Source organism: Physeter macrocephalus, chromosome 4 (assembly GCF_002837175.3).
Source record: "Physeter macrocephalus isolate SW-GA chromosome 4, ASM283717v5, whole genome shotgun sequence".
Classification (NCBI taxonomy): Eukaryota; Metazoa; Chordata; class Mammalia; order Artiodactyla; family Physeteridae; genus Physeter; species Physeter macrocephalus.
This window is the reverse complement of record NC_041217.1, coordinates 77395424-77414259: the sequence shown is the minus strand read 5'-3', so window position 1 is coordinate 77414259 and position 18836 is coordinate 77395424. Positions and strand designations below refer to the sequence as shown.

Genomic DNA, 18836 nt, shown 5'->3' with positions numbered 1-18836 from the left:
GATCCCAAGGAGAAGAAAACTGAGGACACGGCCATGGAGGTGAGTGAAGATGATGAATTAAATGGAGTGGCACAAAATAGACAGATCAGTACACCTCATGGGTGAGGGTGGCCCTTTACTTTAAAAAGAGGGGAAAAAAGGAAAATAACCTGGATATGAAAACTAAACTGGAGGCTGAGTTGTGTGGCCAGGGTTTACATTGCTACAGAATGTTACTAATACACTGTTACTGAGAGCACCTAGCAGGGGAAAATTGACTTGAGGGTGGATGGTGAAAGGAGAGGAAAATACTGGCCAACCTGCCTTTCTGAGGAAACAAGGGAAGACGGGTCCCAGAGAAAGTGGGGATCAAAAAAGTGCTCTACCTCAGAGGAAACAACGCATGTGCAATCATTTTGTAAGTGTTAAAGCACCAGAAAGACACAATGGTTAGATGTTATATATTCATAGTTGTTATCAAACCATTTTTACTGATCAGGCATTCTGGACATCATGTTGCTTAATATTCCCAACAACCATGGAATGGGGATATAATTTTTCAAGAGTTCAGATGAGGGACGTGAGATGTGAATACCTAAAGAGATAAATAACTTGGCCCAGTTAAACAATCAGGAGTTTGCAAACCCAGGGCCTGAGGCAGAGCTGGTCCTAAATCCAGGCTCTTGCTCACCTCACTCTGTTAGAGCGTCACAGATTTCAACCGGACCTACAGCAGCCGTGGGAGAGGCCCCATTGCCCCCTCCACCCTCAACCCTGAGACAACTAGAGCTTCCTAATCCCCTTTTATCTTTTACCTAGGAAGAGTGGTCCTTGGCTTCCAGAATCGGAGTTGGCAGTAAAGCCCCAGATGGTGGAGGAAAGACCAAGTGTGGCTTTGCTGTCCCACAATCGAAATGCTGGTCCAGCTGCAGCTGCAGATAATTGGTTATGTGGGTGCTTTTCTGCAGCTGTGCTTGTGAAGTGTGTACCCCTGGGCCTTGGAAACTCAAAGGCCTTTGGTGACAGTCCTCCCAGGTGTCACCTGAAAGGAAAAGAGGGTTCAGTAGGACCAATCCAAGTTTTCCTGTGCTAATCCCTCCCAGAACACCCATTTCTGATGTCCATGCCTATGAGTGAAACCACCCAATAACCTAGACAATAAAGGCAGACATCACGTACATGAAGGAGATGTCATTTTTATGGCTGTGCCTGGGCATGCTGAGATGGCAGGTGCTAGGCTGCAACATCCTTGAAATGAAAAATCACCCACTTGAATCTAGAGGGCTTTGGATGGCATATGAGGTCACGCTTAGTATTCAGCTATTAGCCTTAGACCTGTAGCCTAGACAGAAGGCTCTAAACAGTCCTCAAGGCATGGGGGAGAAAGAGTTGTTGATATCTACCCACAAGAATAAAAGAAAAGGGGAAGAAGTATGGCCTAAAGGCTTCAGGTACCACTAGAAAAAGGAATTGAGAATCTACAGTATATGGACCAAGTTAATAGAATCTTTCACAGTTCTGGAAGCTTTCGAACTTCCTTACGTTTAATTTTTGTCTACCTTTCCACTCACCCATACATGTGTATATTCTATTGCCACATGGGACAGAGTGGGGATGGATGGTATTAGCAGATAGAAGTAGTGTAGTAGAGGCCTGAATCCCTCCTTGGAAGCTTAGGTACAGAAGTGCTACAGAATCAGAATTTGTGTCTCTTTAGATTGATGAAACAATGCACACTCCTTATATTACACACCCCTCCAGTGGGGTCTGGAAAGTGCTCCTAATCAAATATTTTGATATTTCTCCTGTGAAATGAATACATATTCTCAGAACGTGGGCTAACCAAAGGTATCAAGTACCCTCATCCAGTCCAGGTCAGGCTCAGGTGGGGTCATAGCCCACAGGATCTGCTCCACGTTGCTGTGGGCCCCCCCTCACACCTCCCCCCATACATCCTCATCCTCAGCGAGGTTTGTTTAACTGTTTCTTTAAAGTGTCTCTCATATATCTGTTACCAACTTAGTCTTCCAGAGAGCATCCATGTCTGACTCTCATCTATGATTCATCCAATCTCCTTCTAACTGCTTTCTCTGATTCCGTCCTCTCCACACTACCAAAGGTCACCTGTCTTATTACCCCCAAATCCTGTTTCATCACATGCTCCTCGGCTTGTGGAAATTCATCCTCCCTCCTCTACTACACAGACTCTAAACTCCTCACCTGCCTTTGTAGTCCTCCTGCCTTCTGGCCCCTCTTTCTTCTGCAATATCACTTCCCACAACTCCCTTCTACAAATCCTCCTGGACTCAGCTGGCCCCTCCCTGACCCCAGCCCTGCACCAGGAGCCTCTTTGAGCTTCCAGGGCTTTTTCCACAAGCACTTCTCTCAGTCCAGCGCACCCTTCCTATTTCTTCCAGGCAGAGTTCATTAATCATTAATCATCAATTTTAGGACACTTAATCAGATTTTATGATAATTCACATTGGGCTGAAGGGTAAAACCTCTTAAATTAACAAATCTGGTGGGTGAAAGAACTGTCAAAACCTGGTATCCCCATTCTCCAATGTGATTTTGAATCAATGTCTAGGATTGTTTTTAATTATCACTGTGTAATTTCATCATGTAATTTTGTCTACCTATGCTTTGAACATTCTTTGCACTTGCATGGGAAAAGGACAAAACATTTTATCAAACATCGACAGTACTGACCAATATTATTACTGTGTGCGGAAGCTCCAATACAAGGTCAAGTTGTAATTTAAAAATCAAGCGTTTGTATGGTTTCTACAGGGTTTCTCCTTGTACAGAGAGGATGGGGCAGACCCGACAACCTGTGCCCATGCTGCTGCATCACAGCTAGCCACACTGTCCTCAGGTTATCATCAGAACCCAGACACAGGTGGATCTGTGTATTATTTACATGTTCCATTCATTCCTCTCAGCCCATCTGTGGGGGGGAATTTGGCCTTTCCTGGCCCATTCTGAATGATGGCCTGACAGGGCTGTGCCATATCACACACATCTCACTTCTAAGACGTGTGTCTGAGAATTTCTTCTCCTCCTCATGGAAACTCAGACCCGGCTGTTGGTGTTTCTGAGATAGAGCTCTGCAGCTTTTTAAGGGCACCAGCACAGCCAAATTCAAGGCCTCCCTGGACCCTGAGTGAGAGCAGATAATTCTGGGTGCAGGAGGCGCTGAGAGACATGGACTTCTCACCCCTGGCTGATTTTCCACGGAGAGCTTCGTGGAGCTGTGGCTTCGCCTGGAGGGGCTGGATGAGCAGCCGGCTCTGTTCACGGGACAAAGTGCACTGATGGATTAGGAGCTGGCAGATCTGAGCGAGGGACCACAGGAGTTCTCTGCGCCAGTCTGGCCACTTTGTGTTTAAGATCAGACAGTTTCAAATCATTTGGTTCAGGGCAGAAAGGAAAAGGTGAGCAACATCCTCTCTTAGTCGCTGACGGGTCCGACTGCTGAGAGGAGCGGACAGAGCCTGAGCCAGGGAGTCAGGCCAAGGAGAGGCCAATGTCCCACAGCCCAGTGGCCGGGAGTCTTGGACAAGTGAAGGGACCTTGCTGAGTCTCAGTGCCCTCGGCTCTACCATGAGATAACACACCTACCTGAGAGTGTCCCACGAGGACTGAATGGGTTATGGCTCACATGGAGCTTACTTATTAAGGTGCACGGTATACAACAGGTACACAATAACCACGTGTTCCATTTCTGGTTTGTGAACTACTATAATCCTGAGAAAGCCATTGCTTCTTTGTTCCTCAGGAGGAACGGGAAACAGGAAAGAGGATGGTCCCAATGTGAAAAGGTACACACTGAACAAAAACGATTTTTCATGGCCAATTTAATTATAAAAGACGACAGATATAGTCCGATCCAAATGCTTCTCAAAGAAGAAAAGTCAAAAAAACAGCCCGAGAAGTAATGCAAACCAGGTTTTAATCTACACACCCTATGAACTGCTGCCCAAGGGGACCTTGCTCTTAAATTAGGCCAATACCCCTATCAGGTGTACAGGTTGCGGATAGTTTCCGTGAGATTATACCACTGAGGCTACACACACGATTGAAACTATAACCCACACATGGAAGGCTCATTGTTGCTACACAAAGGAGGAGAACCATGGCTATTTCTGAAGGATGGGACACCAGAGACAGATCTTTGGCTTCCTGGAAATCACAGGGCATGGACAGGATTTTATATTCAGGATCTGGTATGTAAATGCTTCAGAGGAAGGTAGGCAGCCCAGGGAAAAAGCCTGGAGCTGGCGAACAACATAACAGACACTGCAAATATGGAGCAGACTGCAAACGTGTGGAAAGCCAGAGACCTTGTAAGAAACTTCAAGAAAAAAAATTAGCAACATAATTTCATGAGTATGAGGATCCTCATCTTGAAAAAAAGAGGTGTGTTACACAAATTCCTGCAGGTGAGACCGTGGCAGCCGAGATCCTGCCCTTACCCCTCCACTTCCCCTCTCTAGCCTGACTGGATACCGAATGCCTGCACTGGTGAGGGGGGTCCAGGTGACAGAGGGCAGCCTGAGACAAGAAGAATGAAAAGGCACATGATGGATGCCTTTAAAAAATTAAATCCAAGAACGTAATTCAAATCAACATGAGTCTGAGGACCTGTTTACAGGGATGCCGCTCATGGAAGGCTCATTGTTGCTACACAAAGGAGGAGAACCATGGCTATTTCTGAAGGATGGGACACCAGAGACAGATCTTTGGCTTCCTGGAAATCACAGGGCATGGACAGGATTTTATATTCAGGATCTGGTATGTAAATGCTTCAGAGGGAGGTAGGCAGCCCAGGGAAAAAGCCTGGAGCTGGCGAACAATATAACACACTGCAAATATGGAGCAGACTGCAAACCTACGGAAAGCCAGAGACTTTGTAAGAAACTTCAAGAAATAAAATTAGCAACATAATTTCATGAGTATGAGGATCCTTATCTTGAAAAAAAGAGGTGTGTTACACAAATTCCTGCAGGTGAGACCGTGGCAGCCGAGATCCTGCCCTTACCCCTCCACTTCCCCTCTCTAGCCTGACTGGATACCGAATGCCTGCACTGGTGAGGGGGGTCCAGGTGACAGAGGGCAGCCTGAGACAAGAAGAATGAAAAGGCACATGATGGATGCCTTTAAAAAATTAAATCCAAGAACGTAATTCAAATCAACATGAGTCTGAGGACCTGTTTACAGGGATGCCGCTCATAGCCTGTACTGGTTGTTGGATACAAAGAATACAGATGCTACCTCGTGACCTACTAGGATCTTAATGCTCTTTATAATGGGAGTACTCACCATTTACGTCTAGAACTGAGGAGACCTCCCTTTTATCCGATTGGAATGAGACACTTCTGTAAGGCATACAGGAGTCTGACAGATGATGGCCAATAGAACCAGCCAAATCACATTCATCCAGTAAGTCCTGCTGGACTTCATTCTCTTCTATCACCAGCAGCTCCATACTGAGCTTTGTTGGGTCGGAGGACTGATGGTTAAACAGCAAATATTCGTGAACACGGTGTCCTGGCAGGTTTTGATGGGAGGGTTAAGGGACCGTTCATGTTATGGGTTTGGTATGCGTTGTGTTGGAGAGTTTCAACAGAGGAGGTCAATAGACGAATCTGGACCAGCCATCTCGGTCCTTGTCATAGTAAGCCAAGAATTGCAGACTAACATTTCGGGTATAAGTTCAAAGCAAAGTTTACTTAAAGCATAGACACACACTCGGAGAGAGAGCAGACTGGCTTCTATGAAGTGAAACCAGCCCAGCTATACGGGCGCGGGGTGTTAATAAGTGCTTTGAACCTAAGGGTAGGAGTTGGGTTAAGATCCAGTGAGAAGGTCTCGTCACGTGAGTGACGGGTTATACTGTGCATGCTTTTACCCATAATTCCATGTTTTTACCCAAAATTCGCTAAGAAAGGCCCTTGGGGGGGAGGAGGGGGTGAAGCCACATGTAAATTCTATTATAATGATGACATAATGAGGTTGGGGTTATCTCCGGTTATCGCTTGGCTCAAACTGCGCCTGCGTGGCTCGGGGAATTCCCCTTCGGCCACGTGCTTCCTGATGCTTCAGGATGTGCTGACCTCAACCTGTCCCTCAGCCCCTCTTTGTTTGGCTCACATATCCTGAGCCTCCACCTCCGCCTTCCCCTGCTGCTCATCTGTAGCTAGCTGCCTCACAGTCACAGAAAACAAATGGGAAGTCCCCATAAAGGGAGGTATAACAGTCCTTTCCTATCAGGGGCCGGCGGGTGCTTGCAAAGGAAAGGGAGACAGAGGGAGGGGGAGAAAGTGAGCATGAAGTGCTCTGAGCACTGATCGGAAACGATCCCAGGAGGAAGGAGACTGAACTACCCCAGTACACAGCAGTCACATCACACACGCCCTCAGAAACCATAAAGGCGGCTTCAACTATAGCATAAGTTTTTGGTGAAATTTACATGTAGCAGCTAACTGAACAGGCTCTGGCAGCATAATGGAAGTCCTAATAGAAGTCCTGTGTCTTCAAGGCCAATTTCCCTAATACTGAGATGTGACACAAATTTTTTTTCTCGTTCCTTTCCTTGCCATCAAATACCTGCCAGTGTGGTAAGGCCAAACAGGCAGAGGCAGATATGCATCTCATGCTGGTTTTAATAAAAAGGAGAGAACAGGAGACTGCAAGAAATCGGGTGGCTGATTAGTACCCCTGCATCAACTGGCTGTAGGTTACTATAATTGAGAGGGATTCATAAAGGGGCCTATACAAGTACCACAGTGAAAACAGACAACATTATTCAAAGGGACACTTTGTGGTTGTCAGAATGGAAGAAGTAGGCACATTCAGTACTTTCTGATTTCCCTGCATCTGAGATGACCAGATGTCACCACTGAATTAAGACCCATGTTTCTTCATAGTCACCTAGAACAGATAAGGTCTTGGTTTTCCTCTTCCTCAAGAACAGTATGATTTCCTATGGATAAATTCAGACAGGGCCAGAAACATTAAGCAGATCATCCTGTGTATGATAATAATCCAGTATCCAATACTACCATGGGGACAAAAACATCACCAGTGGGACGATAGGATATTTTAAGAATATTCCAGGAGGCCTCAGGTTGTGTCTTATGTACCTGCCTTGGTTTGCTTTCCTGAGCCATCAGCCAAGATCTCCCTAACCTGGTAGGTCCTCACCACAGTATCCTCTTCCAAGTCTGAGTAAAAAGTTAAACACATCTTTTCCCCACAGATTCTGGGGAATAGCTCACCTGCATTCTAACAGAATACTGTAATATTCAGGCTTTTCTCATCATACGCTGGCTGGTTTAGCAGAATGATGGATGGAATCTACAAAACCTTGAATCAAAATGAATGTTTGTTGCTACACTGAATCTCTGGCCATTCATGGGGTAGGGAAATGCCAGGGCTCTGCCTTGGTTCATGGAAACATACAAACAAGGTGATGGTAGAGGTCTTCGTGTCCTGGTGTTCAGATGACTGCTTCACTAAGGCAGCCAACTTAGAGGAGACAGACACTGGGGATGACAGCAATGACACCAGGGAAACAACAAATGCAAAGATGGAGTTAAGGCTGTTAACGTCTCTGGAAAGGCACAGAAATTCAAGGGACATTTTTTGGGTATGAAAATGGGAGGCTTGTATGTAAGAAGAGAGATTTCATGGGAATCAGGAAAAAAGACAGTCATCCCTGTGCACTTGCACACCTGCAAGTGAGTGAGTTTGTCACACCTGCCTTGGATCCATTATCTAACTTGGGGCCTGACCCATAGGCTTGGCCCGGATGAAGAAGAGAGCACAGCTCCCTGACCCACCTGATGTCTGTGCTTAAAATTCTATCATAGAGCCTGATTTAAATCACTATGTCTACAGAGCTTCTGCATAGGGATGACAAATCTCAGCACTGCCTGAGGGGTGGGATACAAAGAATACAGAGTCTACCTGGGAGTCCAGTTGGAGTTTTATCACATTGATAAAGAATACTCAATGGTTACATCCCGAGCATAAGAGACATCCACTTCCTCAAATGAGAACAAGGCAGCACTTGTATAAGGCCAGAAAGAGTCTGACAGACCAGGAAGAACTGAGTAAATCAAATAGTATTCATCCAGTGAGTCCCGTGGGACACCATTCTCTACCATCTGTGGCAGCTCCCTGCTGAGCCTGGTGGGGAGGCAGGACTGAAGATTAACCCAAGAGGGACCAGCAATCTTAGAGTTCTATCTGGTTCTGATGGCATGTTTAAGGGAGTGGTGAAGCAAGCCAAGGGCCTGATCCTTTAAAGAGGGAAAAACTCCCTTTTGTGTGTGGGACAGAGTGTGTTTTTTTCACAGGGGCAGGAGATAGAAAGGACACTAGGTGCTTAGTGCTCTGGCCAAATAACAAGCTGATGAAGAAAGAGACTGAATTATCTCTGGATGGTACAGTCATGACTCACAACATCTGGAGTCACGTACCAGTGGCTTTCACCCTTTCATTTACATTGCACTGAGTGTCACATGGAACGGGCAAGTGCATACAGCTTTTGGGGCATTCTGGTGTCCCAGTAATCTCATGCCATCGAGGCCTCTCTAAATACTGTGGCATGGTATATTATTATTATGATCTATTTACATTTCTTGCTATGACATACATGCCAACATGCTAACGCCAAACAGGCAGAAAACAGATATGCATCTCACTCTATAAACCACACTGGAGATAACAAGTGAGTGCAAAAAAATCACTCTGACTTAGTTCACCTGGGTCAACTGGCTTGGGTTATAAACCTAAGAAGTTAATAAGAAATGGGAAACAATATAAGTACCACAATGAAAGCAGAAAACATTACAAAAATGATAATTCGTGGTTGGGAAAATTGATGATACACTATATTCAGCACTTTCTGCTTTTCCCTGGACCAGAGACCTGCAGATGTCATCACTGTATTAACGGCCCACAAATATTCAAAATTACCTGTAGCAATAGCCACTGGTCCTTTCAGGTCATTGTGATCAGTTTGGTTTTCTACAAATAAATTAACAGGACAGTTACATCAGGCGAAACCCCTTCACAAATGCCCAATCCTGTGCCAATCTTCACAGTGTGATAACAGGCTATTGGGAGAGAAATAGCCCAGAAGGCCCCAGACAGAGCCTCATAAGAAGGCACTGGATTTCCTTCTTGATCCACTGGACAAATTTCCTTGATATGACAGGTCATCCTCAGAGTATCCTATGTCCCGAGTCTGTGCAAACGGCTAAACAAATCCTTTTCCCCACAGATCCTGGGGAAATACCCAACTACCATCCTAGAGTGTTGCTGTAATAGTCAGGCTTTTCTATCTGAAATGCTGTTTGCTAATGGGTTAGATGAATTATACATTGAGATTAGATGGGAGTGGAATCTACACACCATCAAGTCAAAAGAATCTTCAGGGACTTCCCTGGTGGCACAGTGGTTAAGAATCTGCCTGCCAATTCAGGGGACATGGGTTTGAGCCCTGGTCCGGGAAGATCCCACACGCCACGGAGCAACTAAGCCCGTGCGCCGCAACTACTCAGCCTGCGCTCTAGAGCCCGCAAGCCACAACTACTGAGCCCGCGTGCCATAACTACTGAAGCCTGTGCACCTAGAGCCCGTGCTCGTCAACAACAGAAGCCACCGCAGTGAGAAGCCTGCGTACCACAACGAAGAGTAGCCCCCACTCACCGCGACTAGAGAAAGCCCACGTGCAGCAACAAAGACCCAACACAGCCAAAAAATAAATAAATTTATAAAAGCAAAAAAAAAGACAAAACAAAAGAATCTTCAATGCTACAAAGAAACAATGGCCATTCATCAGGTTGGGAAGTGCCGGTACCCTGCCTTGCTTCAGAGAAATGTACCAAGGATGACAGTGGGTCTTATGTTCTGGTTTCAGAAGACTCTGGACAAGATAACACAAATGAAAGGAAATAGACTGTGGGTTGACAGAAGTGAATCAATGTAGTGACATCTCCAAAGATAGAAACAAGACTGCCATCAGTCTCGGACATGTAAGGGGACTCAGGGACGTTGCTCAGGAATGAAAATTAGAGCATTTCATTTGAGAAAAGACAATCATTCAAAATTAGGAGGCCTGAAAGTTACTTCCTGTGCCACAGTGTAGAGGTACATGTGAGTCTGGCAGGACCACATTGGGTCCAGTGATTTGCCACAGGGACAAACAAGACTAGGAACTGAGAAAAGTTCACTAACTTGTAGAATGTCTTATTTTAAATGCAATTGTAGAGTCTGGTTCAAACCAGGCTTCAATATGTAAGCATACAGTCTATCTAAGTGGATTAATTCTCTCAGAGTAGACTAACAAAGATAATGCAGATTACCTGGAAGAGCAGTTGAAATTTCATCCTCTTTAGCATGGGAGCAACCACAGGCTCCATCCAGAGCAGACCCCACTTTCTCTTCATCAAATGCAAATTTTTCATCACTGTAAGGCTGGTAGCAGTTAGAACCTTCCTGGGGAGTTGAAAGAGCCAAAACACATTCATCTTGGGATTCCTGGAGCACTTCCTTCTTTTCAACATCCTGTAGGTTCACGCTGTGTCAGGTGGCAAAGGGATGACAGAAGATTAAACTAAGAGGAGCAGACACCATGCTGTCCTAGCTGGTATTGATGGGAGGCAAAAGCAGTGGACACAGAAAGCAAAGGGGAAGTCCTCTTAAAGAAGGAAATAATTATCCTCCTGTATGTGAAGTGGAGTGTGGCTTCCATGGGTTGGGAGAGGGAGAGACCAGCAGATGCTCTGGCCACACAACCAGCTGTTGAAGGAGGAGACTGAACTCTCCCTGCATGCTATAGGCATGAGCCCCAGCACACACACAGGACTAACATAGTGGTTCCAACATTTCTGCATACATTGTGGTGATCTGTATATGCAGTGCCCAAGTGAATACAGCTTTTGAGGAACTATAGACTCTAGATATTCTGCCTTCAGGAACTATTTTCTCAATATTTTGTTATAATATGAATTTCTTCTAGTTTCTTCACTTGCAATCAAATATCTACCAACATGCTGATGCCAAACAGGCACAAGGCAATATGAATCTCACCCTGCTGTTAACCACACAGGAGAGAACACTTGATTACAGGAACTCCCAAGTTTAGCTATTTCACCTGGGTCAACTCACTGTACGTTACTATACTTGAAGGATTAATAAATTGAAACCCACACAACTACCGCAATGAAAATAGACAACATTGTTAAAAGGGATATTTGGCTGTTGACTGAATGGATGAAAGAGTTATATTTAGTAATTCTGTTTTTCCCTGGATTTGAGGTCTCCTGCTGTCACCATTGACAGTCACAGCCCACAAATCTTCAGAATTACCTGGGGGACATTGTCTCTTGTCCATCCACTTGCTTATGATCATTTTGATTGTCTAGAAAGAAATTCAGAGACAGTGGGTCACAATAAGCAAATCACGCCTCACATATACCTACTCAGTGACACACCACAAGGACATTAATATTCTCAGTGCAAGAACATAACACATTAGCAGAGACATTCCAGGACACTTAAGTCTTAGAATTAGACTGGACCCCAGACCCATCAGGGAAATTCTCTTATTGATCTGGTAGAGCACTCTCCCAATATCCTTTGTTCTGAGCCTGTATAAATAGTTAATAATATATTTTCCCCAGTTATCCTAGAAAATGAGCTGAGTTATTTTCTAGAATCGTTTCTACAATATTGGTTAGTCTCATCAGATTATGTGGTTGCTGATGGTTTAGAGGAATTTATACTTGAGACTAGAGTGATGGATGAATTGTATAAACCCTCAAACCAAAAAGAATCTTTGGTGCAACACAGAAACCATGCCCATTCAAGGCTGAAGGGACTGCCAGAGCCCAGCCTTGCTTCATGGAAACAACCAAACAAGGCAGTGGTACAGCTGTGTCTGTCCTGGTTTTCGGATGACTGCTTAGCTAACAGAAGCCAACATAGAGAAGATGGAGACTGGCACTGAGAGCAGGGAAACAACCTCTCCTAATGTATATGCAAGTCTGCCATTGTGTCTGGATAGGGATAGAAAGGCCAGGGACATTGTACAAAAAAACAAAAATTAGATCACTGCAGGTGACGAGACACATTTGATCCAAACTAGGTCTGACAAACACCTCCTGTGGATTTCCACCCAAGGTGGATGAGAGTTTGTCACACCTGATTTGGGTCCAAATGCCTGACACTGGTGCCAGGGTGACAAAGGCATGACTGGGGCCTAGAAAGGGATAAAGGCTCCCTGAGACACCTGATGTCTGTGTTTCATAATAGATCCTTTTCCCTGATTTAAGCAAGATGTGTCTATAGGGACTATCTTCAGAGATGATCTTCTTCAGTCTACACAGGTGTGGGGAACAAATATGGAGGCTACCTGGGAGATCGGTTGGAATTTCATCCTCTTTAGCATGGGAGCAACCACAGGCTCCATCCGGAGCAGGGCCCACTTCTGGTTCATCAAATGCAAATTTGCCATCACTGTAAGGCTGGTTGCAGTCAGAACTTCCTTGGAGAATTGAAGGAGCCAAAACACATTCATCCTGGGATTCCTGAGGCACGTCCTTCTTTTCAACCTCCTGCAGCTCCACGCTGTGCCATGTGGGAGAGGGATGACAGAAAATTGAACGAAGAGGATCCGACCCCAAGCTGCCCTGGCTGGTTTTGATGGGAGGCATCAGGAGTGTCAGAGAAACCAAAAGGGCAGTCCCCTTAAAGGGGGAAGGAACTATCCTCCCGTACGTGAAGTGGAGTGTGGCTGCCAGGGGTCAGGAGAGGGAGACCAGCAGGTGCTCCGTGCACTGGCCACACAACGTCTGATGAGGAGTGAGACTCAACCATCCCAGTATGGTACCTTCAGGAACATGAAACACAAATGAACTTCCATACCAGATGCTACCCACATGGTCCTAAGTCATGTTCAATTTAAGATAAAGTAGTCAAGTGAATAGACTCCCAGAGATATTATGCCTTCTTTTTAGGAATATAAAGGCCTCCAAGGCCTCTTTCTCTTACTACTGTCACATGACAACCAATTTTTTTTCTAGATAGTTGTCCTGATGCTTAATTTTTCTGGTTACTTCTCTACTAATTCCTTTGCTAGGTACCTTCCTCCCAAGGACCTAAAACAACTGTGTAGGAGTAGATATTTATCTCACCTTGGAGTTCCTTTAGGAGAGAATAGATATTCTCTGTGTGTGCAGGAAATCCTAAGGGTGGTGCATTCACCTTGGGTCATACATACAAGTAGCAAGGAGACAACAGACAACCAAGTTAACAGGGCCATTTCCATGTGGGTTGAGTGAAGTAAATCAATACAATCAGCAGTTTTGCTCATCCTTGCATCTGGCATCTGTGACTCTCTTGACCTCACTTACTGTTCTTTCTGTGACCCTGTCCAAAATTTACCTACCCATTACCATCTCCTGATACTTCACTGTTACCTGGGCGTGAGTGTCTCTTGTGCCCGTTCCTCCTCCTCATCTTCATGAATTTCTGCAGACAAATTCAGAAATATCCAGTTAGCTTCTTGCCACTTCACTCACTACAAACACAGCAACTCACATGGTCATAGAGTCATAAATACCTACGTATGAATTAGTACTGTACGGAAGTTCTAATGCATTGTCTTTAAACAATTGCCCTAGCATGGATTTCTGATCCATCAGGCAGTCTGACTAAACCAGAGGATCACCATCATGACACCTTCTGCCTGAAACTGGACAAACATTTAAAGTGTCCTTTCTCCCTTATATCACTGCATACTTGTCCACCTTCCATCTTGACTTCTACAGCTGGATCATCCATCCTGCCACAAATTCTGCCAAAGACACAGGCTCTATAAATCTTCACAGCTCTCACAAGATTCCCTCCTTTCTCTAAGGAGAAGAACCATGTCCCACATCCCTCCACCTGGGAACATCCTGGGCTCTTCAAGGTGGCTTCTGTTGGTTATCAAGGGAAAGTCTCTCTATGGAAAGTGGTCCAGTCTAAACAACTTTCCCAACACCGAGCCTGACTACATCAAGTACCTTATCTGGCACCACACAGTGAAGGGCTTTCTTTTTCCTGCAGTGCATTTGTAAATATTTCTGCATTTCATCACTACAGCTACCATCAACAGATTATTTGATCCATTTTACAGAAGAGGAAGCAGATACTGGGGTAGGAAAAAATCACTCACTCACTCACTGCTACTAAAGACAGCCCTCAGGCTAGACCCTGGGAACTTCCATGCTTAGTCCAGGGCTCTTTTCACGCTAACAAGCTGCCTCCTGTCACATCGTCCTTTCTGTGCTTTAACACTGGACGGATGCTGCCTCCTGCCCCAAAGGCCATGGTCCATCAGGGAGGAAACAGACAGTTGGAATACTATGCCCTCCACCCTGTGCATTTCTCCTCTGTTCTCCCACTCAGCCAGTCCTGCTCCTATCATAGCCCCAAACAGGACATGAAACAGGAAAGCTGATAAAAAACATTCCTAGTGCAGGTGTGGAGTCTCTTGTGAGCAGGGGACCTTGGAGCAGCTCAGTGTTATCAGGTCCTGTGGCCCCCTTACCTGGGCTGAGCTTGTGGGCAAGGTGCTCTGCCAGCCTGTGTCCCTCAGTCAACAGCTCTTGGAAGCCCTGCCCCTGTTGGTTGTCAAGGTCGTTGTGGGTGAGGAGGTCCTTGAGGTGCTGCTGGAGTAGGACAGAGTCATCTTTCACTTCCTGTAGTGTCCGCCGTAACTGGGTCAGCTCTCGTGCCTGACTTTGAGTTAGGATATCACATGTCCTAAGGTGGGACAGAAGATACAATTTTTTTTTTTTTTTTTTTGTGGTTTGAGGGCCTTCCTCTGCTGTGGCCTCTCCCGTTGCAGAGCACAGGCTCCGGACGTGCAGGCCCAGCGGCCATGGCCCACGGGCCCAGCCGCTCCGCGGCATGTGGGATCCTCCCAGACCGGGGCGCGAACCCGGCTCCCCTGCATCGGCAGGCAGACGCGCAACCACTGCGCCACCAGGGAAGCCCCAGAAGATACAATTTTAAAATGCAAAGATGACACACTATTAGGGATTTCTGTGAGAACATCCCCAAGGAGTGTGGACAGATACAGCTGGTGTGAATTGGAAAAAAAACATGAGAATGACAGGGTCAAGAATGGATGACAAGGTGTACTCAGTCAGGAGGGGGTTGTGATTTAAAGGTAAATGAGGTATTGATTGCACAACACTGTGAGGGTACCAAATGCCACTGAGTTGTTCACTTGAATTTGGTGAATTTCATGATATGTGATTTTAAGTCAATAGTGTTTTTAAAAGCAGAGTAAATGAGGCTCTGAATAACAATTGGAGTCTGTAATTCACCAATTGGTGTTCTCCTGCTGGTTTATAAATATTGTGCCATGTGCCTGCCATGAACATCTCTGCCCTCCTTACCTCACCTCTCAGCTGCCGTGGGCTTCTGTGCCAGCTACTCTGCTAGCCTCAGCGCCTCAAACAGCAGCTTCTCCCCCAGCACAGATTCAATGATGTCCTTAAATGCTTCATACTCTGAGGAAAGAGAGATGCTGCCTCAGGGGAAAGCTGGACAGGCTGCTGTGGTCACTGCCTTCAAGGGAAGAGGCAGGGTCCATCCCAAGGACAGATGTCACCTCGGTACCAGGCTCTACGCAGGGATTTCCACATCTGATTCCTCAGCCTCCCACCTGCATGGCATTCGGTTACTCCCTGTTTTAGAGCTGAAGAAACAGAAGCTCCAGGGCACAGAAAGTAACTAGACAAGATGAAATGGTGTTTGGCAAACTGACACTGAATCCTGGGCCACTAACCAATACTTGCAGCCTCTTAGGTGAAACGCTGAGCAGGGGCATTCCTGGTGATTCCTGTGTAGTTGAAACGACCCCTAGGACTATAGGACTGACGGTTCCCTTGTGCTGGGATTTCAGTAATGAACAAGTATCTCAAAGGTAAAAAACTCACCTGTATACACTTGTGTGAAAGAGAATACATGAAACCATAAGGACATGGAAAACAATGTGCCCAAATACTATGAAAGTCTGTGTTATTAAACATAGTAGAACTTGAACTTACCGTGTTACACTGTGCCAGGGACTATTGTCAGAGCTCTGTCAGAATTTACTCATTATTCGTTACAACTCAAACAGGTAGCCCATGGTTTCAGTGGCGAACCCGGCTCCCCTGCATCGGCAGGCAGACGCGCAACCACTGCGCCACCAGGGAAGCCCCAGAAGATACAATTTTAAAATGCAAAGATGACACACTATTAGGGATTTCTGTGAGAACATCCCCAAGGAGTGTGGACAGATACAGCTGGTGTGAATTGGAAAAAAAACATGAGAATGACAGGGTCAAGAATGGATGACAAGGTGTACTCAGTCAGGAGGGGGTTGTGATTTAAAGGTAAATGAGGTATTGATTGCACAACACTGTGAGGGTACCAAATGCCACTGAGTTGTTCACTTGAATTTGGTGAATTTCATGATATGTGATTTTAAGTCAATAGTGTTTTTAAAAGCAGAGTAAATGAGGCTCTGAATAACAATTGGAGTCTGTAATTCACCAATTGGTGTTCTCCTGCTGGTTTATAAATATTGTGCCATGTGCCTGCCATGAACATCTCTGCCCTCCTTACCTCACCTCTCAGCTTCCGTGGGCTTCTCTGCCAGCTTCTCTGCTAGCCTCAGCGCCTCAAACAGCAGCTTCTCCCCCAGCACAGATTCAATGATGTCCTTAAATGCTTCATACTCTGAGGAAAGAGAGATGCTGCCTCAGGGGAAAGCTGGACAGGCTGCTGTGGTCACTGCCTTCAAGGGAAGAGGCAGGGTCCATCCCAAGGACAGATGTCACCTCGGTACCAGGCTCTACGCAGGGATTTCCACATCTGATTCCTCAGCCTCCCACCTGCATGGCATTCGGTTACTCCCTGTTTTAGAGCTGAAGAAACAGAAGCTCCAGGGCACAGAAAGTAACTAGACAAGATGAAATGGTGTTTGGCAAACTGACACTGAATCCTGGGCCACTAACCAATACTTGCAGCCTCTTAGGTGAAACGCTGAGCAGGGGCATTCCTGGTGATTCCTGTGTAGTTGAAACGACCCCTAGGACTATAGGACTGACGGTTCCCTTGTGCTGGGATTTCAGTAATGAACAAGTATCTCAAAGGTAAAAAACTCACCTGTATACACTTGTGTGAAAGAGAATACATGAAACCATAAGGACATGGAAAACAATGTGCCCAAATACTATGAAAGTCTGTGTTATTAAACATAGTAGAACTTGAACTTACCGTGTTACACTGTGCCAGGGACTATTGTCAGAGCTCTGTCAGAATTTACTCATTATTCGTTACAACTCAAACAGGTAGCCCATGGTTTCAGTGGGGAGCAGACTCATCCTTAAGCTCCTTTTAAGCAGGTACTATCCCCTGCTTCCCCCAGTGTGTAACCACCCTGTCACCCCAGTGTAACTAGCACAGGGCTTTGCCAATGGGACCTCAGGGAAACTTGAACTGACGGAGTTCATCAGTCCCAGTCGTTTAGCCAACAGTGATGCAGGATCAGATACAGAACAGAAAAGATTCCAATTGACACAGTTTAGCTTGTTCCTGAGAGAAATAGGCAGTTCAGTGCCTGAACCAAGAATCAATATCTGGGATTTTAACTCTAATCTCACCCTACAACTCACCGCAAACCTGGAAAAGTGGCTCAACTCTTTGTGCCTGAGTTTTCCCATTCTTGGGGAACTGAGGGTAAAATAGCCACTTCTACCTTTCCTGGATTGTGGTCAGAATGAAATTCAAAATGACAAAGGGAATAGGAGACAAAGTCTGGAGAGTTTTTGTTTCTCAGAGGGAAGACAATGATCATTCATCACTTTGGTGACCACGACCCCTAGGACTGAACTGTATTTCTGCAGCTGGTTGGCCAGGGAGTAGGCAGTAGCATGGGATACAAGGAATTTCTCTGGGAGGTCTTGGAAGTCCTGCTTGTTCTTTGCCAGCTACAACCGAAGCTCCTGGTTGATTTCCGTGAGTGTAAGTTCTACCCTCGGATCAGATCAAGGGCCAAGAGATACTGCCATGGTGACATGTGGCAGAAAAGGTAGAGCCAGGGACTGGGGAGAAGAAACCCAAACATATGATGGATTAAAACCATGTGAAATCACATAAGTTTAATCAGGACTGAGGGATGACAGAAACTGGAATTCTTAACTTACTGTTGGGAGAAACTTGAGGGTCTGCAACCGCAAAAACAAGGTTCATTATGACAGTGCTCAGAGCCAAAGGCACCGTCTGCAGCTAACACTCAGACAGGAGTGACAGAGGGGGACTCAGCATGCTAGGTTACCGTCTGGAGTTGCAATAACAGAACTGGTAGGTGGGGGGGCGGTAATGGAATCTTGGGGGCACCTGCCTGCCAGGTGCCTAGGCCATGCTAATACACAAGGCTGCCTGGGGTCTTGTGAAGGTCACTACTGATAGCAACCAACCCCTCAGCAGTCACTCTTAAGTTGTCTACACATGTCCTGACACCACTTACCTATCTCCTTCCAAAAAATATCTAAGCGGAGTTCTCATTGTTCCTTCTTTTGTGTATAAAAAAATTCACAGGAGAAATAGTTTGCCAACAGGTCTTAATTTCTGTAGGGCTGTCATGAAGTCACCCCACCTTCTCTTTAAACAGATCTTAAGGCTTTTCCACAAGTGAGAGACCTCAAACTTTTACACTGTCATGAAGTTCTTCGACCCTGCTGGAAGGTCTGGAAGGAGTCAGAGATGTGGCCTGGTGGGGCAGGGCGAAAGGCAGAGGG

At 45.8% G+C, this 18836-nt stretch overlaps 1 protein-coding gene across 1 annotated transcript; it reads right to left on the bottom strand.

Annotated features, from left to right (window-relative positions):
* Window positions 1-783: 783 nt before the first annotated feature.
* Window positions 784-18122, bottom strand: LOC102987081 (neuroblastoma breakpoint family member 1-like). Its single transcript, XM_055083897.1, is given in 13 exon segments — window positions 784-875; window positions 878-1021; window positions 5302-5491; window positions 7977-8219; window positions 8933-9015; window positions 10356-10570; window positions 11362-11413; window positions 12407-12621; window positions 13473-13524; window positions 14588-14802; window positions 16665-16773; window positions 17203-17211; window positions 17849-18122. Coding segments are annotated over 13 exon segments (1878 nt in total). The 5' UTR covers window positions 18108-18122.
* Window positions 18123-18836: the final 714 nt, after the last annotated feature.